This window comes from Bidens hawaiensis, unplaced genomic scaffold, assembly GCF_021521415.1.
Source record: "Bidens hawaiensis isolate Kalapana, Puna unplaced genomic scaffold, B.hawaiensis_p1.1 tig00014201_1, whole genome shotgun sequence".
In the NCBI taxonomy this organism is placed as follows: domain Eukaryota; kingdom Viridiplantae; phylum Streptophyta; class Magnoliopsida; order Asterales; family Asteraceae; genus Bidens; species Bidens hawaiensis.
In genome coordinates, this window is record NW_027492222.1 from 185914 (window position 1) to 195249 (window position 9336).

The following is a 9336-nucleotide window of genomic DNA, read 5'->3' on the forward strand; positions in this document are numbered from 1 at the left end:
GATGTGCATTTGAGGCTTGAAGAATCTAAATCAAATAATCAGGAAGTTGCTTAAAATTGGGATGATTACACTATCATTATCAGAATAATAGTATTCTTGCATGTTCTTAGCTGCTGGTAATCAAAGATTTGGAATCATAATTAGTTTTTTTACTGACAGATTGTTGTGACAACAATCACTTTAAACACATATCCACAATGAATGTTTTATATTACCATTCTAGAATGGAAGATAAAACATAAATGATGTAACATCTGATATTTTGATGACACTAACTTGGCATAAGATGCACAAATTTGATGTTCTTGGTTTTCTTATTCTTTTTTTGGCAACAGGTTTCATCAAGTGAATTACAACTCTCACAGTAACCACTGAGTGGTTATGCATTAGTTTTTGAGGGTTTGGTTGCAAACTTTCTGAACATTATGGAGAAGGAAAACTCAACTGACGAAGAACCAGTTGGTTTTCCGGCTCCTAAGAACGTGAACAAGGTAGATCATGACATTAATGTTCCTACTAAGAATGATTTATCAGATGATGTAATGGTGGGAACTGCTACTGATGTTCATGAAGATGATCAAGGTATAAATCCTTCAACAACAACAACAAAACATTTGTCAGATCATGAACACGATGTGGAAGTAGCATCTTCAAATGATATGGAGATAAGAAGTCAGAAGGATAAGTTTTCTGATGACAGTGCATCTTCTTCAGTTGGAATATCAAATTCTGAGAACTCAGTCAGTACTCATGCTGGTGAACCCAATAGTCAAAAACAAGACCAGGAGAAGGGTAATTCAGTAAATGGTACTACACTCAATTCTACTGCAACTGATATCGAGGTAAGTTGTCAGAGCGATGACAGTTCTACCGATAGTAGTTTAGACCATAGACATGATGAGGAAATGGTATCCTCTAGTAAGACGCATATGGCGGATGCTGAAATGGAGAATACTTCAAATGATATGGAGATAAGAAGTCAGGAAGATGATAAGTGTAGTGAAAAAACCACATCATCTTCTTCAGTTGGGCTCTCAGATTCTAGGAACTCAGTCAGTACTCATGCTTGTAAACCAGACACTCAAAAAGAAGACCAGAAGGGTAATTCGGTAAATGATGTTACACTCAATTCTACTGCAACTAATAATGAGATAAGTTGTCGGGAAGATGATAATTGTAATGATGATAGTTCATCGCCTTCAACATCAGCAGCAAAACATTTGTTAAACCATGAACATCAGGAAGCATTATCTTCAAGTAAGAGGCATTTGGTGGATGCTGAAACCAAGGATACAACAAAAGATACAGAAATAAGAAGTCATGAAGATGATAATTGTTCTCAGAACTCAGTCAATACTTGTGCTGTTGAACTAAATATTCAAAAAGATGACAAGGATAATTCTGTAAATGATACCACACTCGATTGTACTGCAGATGGTAATGAGATTAGTGATCAGGATGATGATAACCCTACTGATAACAGCTCATCATCCTCTGATTCTCCACCGCAGCCCTCAAGTTCTGAGAACTCGATCAATGCTCCCGCTAGTGAACCAGATATTCAAAAGGAAAACCATGAAAAGGGTATATTTGTAAATGATAGCTTTTCTAAAAAGGATTGTGAAAGTTCATCCTCTAAAGAAACAAGGGATATAAAAACCGACCCATCTGACAATACCTCTGGTAAAATGGAAGAAAGTCTCGTAGTATATGGAACTCAAGAACCGAAAGTGGAAGCTAAATCTTCAGTTCTCACAAAGTTTGTAAATTTATGTGCAGCCTCCAACATTTTCCGTAAAGTTTCTAAACAAACCGTTGAAGATAATTATACAAATGAAAAGAACAACAATAACAACGACGATTCAAGCAAAGAAAGTAGTCAAGTAGTGAATCATAAAACAACACCTGAGAAACCTAAATGGAGTCTCGCGAGTCTAAGTTTAATTAGAATCTCACGCAACAAAAGCCAAGTAAACAAACCCGATCCAAACGAGGAGAATCTTGAGTCTCCCGATTTATTAGCTACTAAAGGAAGAATACTATTATACACAAAGTTATGGTGCCCAAAATGTAAAGAAGCAAGAAAGATTCTGCGTAAAAGGAGGCTTAGATATTCTGAAATAAACACAGATATGTACCCGAGTAGAAAACTGGAGCTAGAAGACATGACAGGTTCATCGGATGTCCCAAAAGTATTTTTTAATCAGGTTCTTATTGGGGGGTTGAAGAAGTTAAAGCGGTTAGATGAGTCGGGTCAACTTATGAAGAAAATAGAGTATGTAACTAGTGAAGGGCCATCACCTAAGGCTCCTCTACCACCATTTTCAGGGGAAGATGATGTGGCAAATAGGGGTGGTATAGATGAACTAGCGGTTATTGTTCGGAAGATGAAGGGGTCAATTGTTGTTAGGGACCGGTATTATAAGTTTCACAGAGTGACAAATTGTTTTCTGGGTTCGGATGCTGTCGATTTCTTGTCTGAAGATCAGTTTTTGGAACGGGAAGGGGTACTCTACTTTTTCTTTTCTCAATTTGCATTGGATGAAATAATTCATATCTCCTTCTTTACTTCCAATTATAACTTGATTTTATTTATGCTGAAAAACATAAACATGCTTGCTTTTTCTGTAATCTTGAGCAAACTCATGCCAATTTTCTTGGAACACAATAGAAGGCATCTTCATAGATTAGCTACATAATTTTTATTTACTTTAGTTGTACAAGATCACTTGAGGTGTGGCTGAACTCGACTGCTCGTCTAACTTATGCGACATCAAGTTCGGCTCATTTCGAGCTATATATCTAAAGCTCGAGACTGGCTCATGAGTAGTTTTAATGCTCGAGCTCGGCTCGCTTATTATTTGTTATTTAATTTATATACATTTATAGTTATTATATGTATATTCTAACTATAATTGTTATATGCAACATAATATATACTATTTAGTTGTTTTTATCATAGTTTTATCATATAATATATATTTAATATATCAAAAGTTATTATATAAATAATAGCATGGGTGTAAACGAGCCGGCTCGGCTCATTAGCTACTCGAGATCGGCTCGTTAAAAGCTTGAACCGAGCCTAGCTAAAACAAACTTGAGCTCTAGCCTTAAAAAAGCGTGTTTAATAAACTTGCCCGAGCTTCACTTATCAAGCTCAAGTTGGGTCGCAAGCCTAAAAGCTTCATGGGGTCTTTCTGTTTGGGTGCATTTAGTTCGCATCTTCACAGACGAGCCTTATTTATATAATTTGTATTATATGATTATTGTAAAATTAACTAAATAATATGTTTTATGTTATATATGTAAATTACAATTCAAAAATATATACAAATAATTAACAATATATATATATATATAAATTTATTATTTTTTAATAAATAATAAATGAGCCAAGTCTGTGCTGAGCTTGAAAAATCAGCCGAGACGAGCTTTAGAAAAAGAGATCGAAACGAGCTGAGCTCGAGCTCTCGTAAGTCAAGACGAGCCGAGCTCGAGCTTAGTCGAGCTTGCGGTCGGCTCGGCTTGCTTACACCTGTAAACAATAAGGCTCGTTTGTGCTCGCGAGATAGCTCAAACTCAGGTTCGTTAGGCTTGAGCCCTCATTTATTCTTCGCTCAGTTCGAGCTAATAGGAGCCCAAATCGAGTAGTTCTCTAGCAACTTGGCTTGTTTACACCCCTAAAGATAACAAAAAAGAGCATTAGTTGTACAAATTGGCATGCGTTTGTACTAGATCAATGGGAGCAGCCTCTTTATCCCTTGGGATAGTGGAAAGGTTTGCCCTCATCCCACTCTCCCCAGACCCTATCTTCTGAGTGGTATTTTACCATGTATGTTTGTTTGCTTTTGTTTTGCGTGTTATTTAAATATTTCTTTGTTTTCAAACAGGCTATTGAGTTTGCTCGCAAGCTTTCTAAGGAGCTTTTCTTTCGGCATGCTCTTGAGTTAGTACTATTTCCTTGTTGCCTCTAAATACTAACTATTTAGCTTCTTGTTTCATATTGGAAACTACTAATTCAATAACATCATTGTGTACATAAACCCAGGGAGAATACTTTTGAAGATGGAAATCACCTTTACCGATTTTTAGATCAAGATCCCATAATAAGTCAATGTCAAAACATCCCGAGGGGTATCATCCAACTGAAGCGACAAACTCTTGGGGAACTTTCACATCGGCTAAGATTCTTGTTATATGCCATCCTTGACGCGTACACGTCAGAAGACGGAAGGCACATTGCTTATAGAAGTATTCATGGGAGTGAGGAGTTTGCAAGGTTAGTTAATGGTCTTAAGTTCTAAGGAAAATCTTATTGGATGATGTGATTTGTTTGGATGGGCGTTCAAACAAATCATTTCAAGTATTAGTCCCCATAATCAGTTTTTCAGTGTTCGGGTAAAAGTGATTATGTATTACTAGAGATGGAAGTTTCAACTTTTAACCGGCTGTCTTATAAATGGTTTGATTCGGGGTATGTTTTTTATCTAACATGTCAATTTACAAATAAATAAATAACTAGAAGGAATTGGAACTAAAGTTGGCAAAACTCAAAAGTGCATATATATAATGCATGAAACCCCATTAATCATGTTCTTGTAAAATGAGTATTATTGACATAATAAAAAATTAATCATTTGCAGGGGTGTGAAATTCTTACATGACACAAACAGGACGTAAATATTCATGGGTTTGGGTTTAGTAGTTACGGGACCCTCTAGTAAATTGGGTCGTCATTGTGTCAAGTCGGCGGGTTGGCCCGTAAAATCCAATTATTTTTTATTTTTACCTTTTGAAATGTGTTTAATGTCATAAATTAAATTGATTGGGTATTTTAGGCCAATATATTAAACCTAAAAGAGGAGTTGACATAAGATTTTTTAATTAAAACGTAACTTTTGTTTAAATTTGTATTTTTTGTTGTAAAATTTAATTCTAAAACATTAATTTGCTACAAAATAAAAATAAAAACATTTGGGTTAAACAGGTCGTGTTAGTGTCAACCTTCGATTATTCTTGTCGTGTATGGGTTCATGTGTGACAGTTTTCAGGTTGGTGTTGGGTTGGACCAGCCAACCCGTGAACAAAATCTTGTTATCACCCCTAATTAATTTGAGACACTAACAATTCATACTACATTATAATTTTTTTGGCATAATTTGTTCTGGGTTAACCTTATCAGACCCGTACCAAAAAATTTCAAGTTTGACCTGTTAGACGAACCCACTTGACCCACTCGAGCTTGCCACCACTATGATTTTCTGATTATTTATAGTCAAATGATCAGATTTGGTAAATTAGCTAAATATTGCTCTAAAAAGCTTACTGTTTTGACAAATTTATTATTACCTATTTATCCACCTAGCTTTAGTCAAACTGCTTATTTTACTAACTGATTCTGATCCTCGAACACCCAATAATCCATTAAAAATGTAACCCCCCCTCTCCCAAAAAAAAAAATACACATACACAGTCGGCATTGAATTATATTATCCATTATAGGTACTTAAGGATTGCAGAACAACTTCAAAGACTTGACCTGAATAAAACAGCCAAAGAAGAACGACTCGCCTTTTTTATTAATCTATACAATTTGATGACAATTCATGCAATACTTATGTGGGGCCATCCAGAAGGAGCATTAGATAGAAGAAAAATGTTTAATGAGTTCAAATACGTTATTGGCGGGTGCGCTTATTCGCTTTCAGATATTTACAATGGCATTTTAAGAGCCAATCAGAGACCGCCATATTCTCTCATCAAGCCTTTTAAAATATCCGACAAACGCTTTAAGGTGACACATTAGTTGAATTATTGTGTTTAAGCTTGTAAACAGACCCAACATTAGTGAACCATTCGGAGGAAAGTTCATTTATTTAATAAACGAATTAACATAAACACATGTCTCGTTCGCACATGAATGCTCATTTATGTTTATTCGTTTACGTTCGTTAATATACTCATTTAAAGTTTTTAGGGTCATTACAGTTTAATCTTGTTTTAATAAATTTTTAAGCCCGACTCATTGTTCACATTTACTTTCAATTGGTTTTAGGCTTTTAGCTCAGTTAAGATCGTTCATCTATGTTCAGTTATGTTCGTTCATGAGCTGTTTGCGTATACTGTTAATGAACGGATATAAATGAGCACTAACACATTTCTTTTTTTAAACAAACGAACCTGAACAAGAAAACCTTGTTCGTTTAATTGTTCGTGTTTGATCCTTTGTTCAGTTAAAGTTGAATGAACGAACAGGAACATGATCTGCTCAGTTCGTGTTCGTTCGGTTCGTTTACAGGCCTTTTTGTGTTCAGATTATTTGATTATGGCAATTGTATTAATGTGAGATTTAAAATATGTTAACATTTCAGGTGGCTCTTCCTTATTCTGAGCCTCTGATTCACTTTGCATTGGTTTCTGGGAACCGGTCAGCTCCTGCTCTTCGATGTTATTCGCCTAAGAATGTTGACAGGGAATTGATGAAGGCTGCGCGTGCTTTTTTGCAAAGTGGGGCGTTTGTGCTTGATTTGGACTCAATGACCATTTCGGTTACTAAAATACTCAGTTGGTAAGTTATGTAACAACTGTTCTTTATTTTAGTGTATGCTTATGTTGAACAAAGTGTTTATTTAGTTACAAATAATAGTCTTTATGTACTTCTGAAGGTTGATACAATGAGTTGACATGATGAAATGTCGAAACTTTCATGGCAATACACACACACACACACATAGGGACACATTCTTTTCAGAACTAGTTTTATGTTCCGAGAACAGCATAATGCACTTGTACGTAATGCATTAGAAGTAACAAAGGTAGTAGGAGAGAAAAAGTGTTATGGTTACGTAACCATCTTATCTATCACAATCAATTGTGTGTGTGTGGCGATAGATGAATTGGGAAGATTGCAATCCAAATTACCAATTTACTCATTAGTAATCATATCAAGATATTTTGTGACTAGTTGTTATCCACATCTTTTCTAAAGTTTCTTACTAAGGGGCATTTTAGGTATCTTTTCAAGTGAAATGTTTGAATAGATTATAGAGAAAATACTTCTGTGGGGCCTTTTGTTCTCTGTATTTGCTAAATGCATTGTGTTCTCACAGTTCTCAACATAATATTGGTTTTGAAACGAAGCCACTATACACACAGAGCATGAAGATATATTTCCAATCTATGTTTCGTTTATGAAAAACCCAACTTTTTTGCTCGTAACTTCTCAGGTATAGCGTGGATTTTGGAAAGACCGAAGTGGAGGTACTGAAACATGCTGCAAATTACTTGGACGTTGAAAAGACACAGACTATATTGGAATTGCTTGATAGTACTCAGTTAAGAGTGGTTTATCAGCCTTATGATTGGATATTAAACAGCTAACAATCAGAAATGTAAACAATGCACAGGTTAAGTCAATCCATCCTTGTTACCGAAAAATATGCACATAGAATACTTTATAACAAGTTATCATTATATATATATATATATATGTATGCGAATTGAGTGGGGGGCGGGGTAGGGTAGGGTACGGTAGGGAAGGGAGTGGTTTTATATGTGCACCGGTGATTAATTATGAGGTTCTCAAAAGATGGAAGTATGAAACAATGGATGGATACTTGTTCTACTTAATGGTATATATATTCTTCATTTTGAGTTGTAAAAACTTGGTTAACCATTTATGGTGTTCATAAACCATTGAAACTAACTGGAGTGCTCAAATCAAAGCAAATTTGCATGGTCTCAACCGGTTTGAGATCCATATGGTTGGTTTACGGTTTGTATAACCGAGTATTAAAGTTCTGTTCATGGTTTCGAACTTGGAATCAGGGCAAACCATTGTACACTTTTGTTATTTAATATATTTCTACTTTTAAAGTAAGCAGTTATATGTAGAGTATTCGTCAATCGTGTATATTGTAAGTGATTAATACTAACTAATAATATGATTTTCTGAAAGGGTTCAAACTGTACCGTTTTAGCTGTTTCTCTCAACTATCAATCTAGTTGGTTTGTTTTGTTGTTTTCCGAAAAACATAATTAGTCGGTCTAGAAAAGTTTTTTTTAAGATTAATTTGTTAGTTTTAATACTCAAACTGATGAAGACTTGGAACTCATTAATACTGGAACTAAATTACTACCAGCACCTGTTTACTGCAAAACAAGCATTATGTAGGTTATTAAGAAAAACATTTAAAATGACACTGACATCTAATTTATCAACAAGGTGGGTGTATTAGATATGTTGTAAGATTAGTTTATTACATTTACAAAATCGCACCTTTAAAAAAAACAAATGATATCCATAGGTAAACTATAGCACGTCTTACAATATTGAAAGGTTAATACTTAGTGACGCCATTCATAAACTGATATTTTTTTACTCTACAAATTACAATAATTAGCAGTCAACAAACCTAACAGAAAACTACCCCCAACCACCAAAACACAATTTAAGCAACCAATTGGGTTTTCTAACCATGTTTCCCATTTGATGCAACTCATTTTAGATCTATGCTTCACCCAGTTAATAGTAAAAAAGCTTAACCTCTTCAAGAGACCTCTCGCCCATCTTTTGAAACCTCTTAAACACCAATACGTTTCCAGACTTCCAAATGGACCAACACAATGTGTATGCAATGTTGGGGAATTTCAAATTTTGTTACCTGGATTGCACTTTCAGAGTGAAACTATTTGGTGGTTCTCTAAATAAATCTATTGGATAAAACTTAGATGAGATCATGAACGAGCATGTGATATGATGGTCAATTCGTGAACCAAAGAGGAAAAACGATACGATCCAATGAATGGGATTATGCATATTAGGGTTTGGTAGTTTCGAATTTTAAAAATGCATTAAAATCTGCCATATTTAGACTTACGTATTATGTGTGACATAATTTGAAAATTCATTTTTAATGAATTTTCAACATAGCAATTGTTATCAACCCCAGCTAGGGGTGCTGCCCCCCTTGGAACTCTCGTTCGTTAAGTTCGCTCATAACATCATAATAAACTAAAATAAAGGTACACCCCGTACCTTCTAACTTGTTTAATGTATATAATAATTTACATTGGTCGACAAGTCAATCCAATTACACTAAAATATCCAACATGCAATTGTTACCCGTTAGCCAATCGTTCCTAGTAGTCTTCAACATGACATTTGATATGTAATCATACATAATCTCAGTCCTGATTCCTGATGCATGAACTACAATTGACCGGTTGCAAACCATAACTTCTTTAATAAAGTTTTAAACTTGAAATTGATCCCCGTTTTAGTTCTACGAACCTTAAACGAACTGAGGATCGAGATATTATATCTAACTCTCA

General features: G+C 34.9%; 1 protein-coding gene across 1 annotated transcript; it reads left to right on the plus strand.

The window, feature by feature from the left end:
- The first annotated feature begins 425 nt into the window (after positions 1 to 425).
- On the plus strand, positions 426 to 7483 carry LOC143546069 (uncharacterized). Its single transcript, XM_077037815.1, has 6 exons — positions 426 to 2507; positions 3894 to 3949; positions 4052 to 4282; positions 5506 to 5797; positions 6375 to 6571; positions 7230 to 7483. The coding sequence occupies exons 1-6, from the start codon at positions 426 to 428 to the stop codon at positions 7381 to 7383; spliced, it is 3012 nt and encodes a 1003-aa protein (XP_076893930.1). The 3' UTR covers positions 7384 to 7483.
- The last annotated feature ends 1853 nt before the right edge of the window (positions 7484 to 9336 follow it).

What these genes read in the sequence shown, in the direction of transcription:
- LOC143546069 (XM_077037815.1), top strand. Translation starts at nt 426, where the DNA reads ATGGAGAAGGAAAACTCAACTGACGAAGAACCAGTTGGTTTTCCGGCT. An exon ending in AGTTTTTGGAACGGGAAGGG is followed by an intron (nt 2,508 to 3,893) that starts GTACTCTACTTT and finishes GTTTTCAAACAG; the next exon opens with GCTATTGAGTTTGCTCGCAA. An exon ending in TATCCGACAAACGCTTTAAG is followed by an intron (nt 5,798 to 6,374) that starts GTGACACATTAG and finishes TTAACATTTCAG; the next exon opens with GTGGCTCTTCCTTATTCTGA.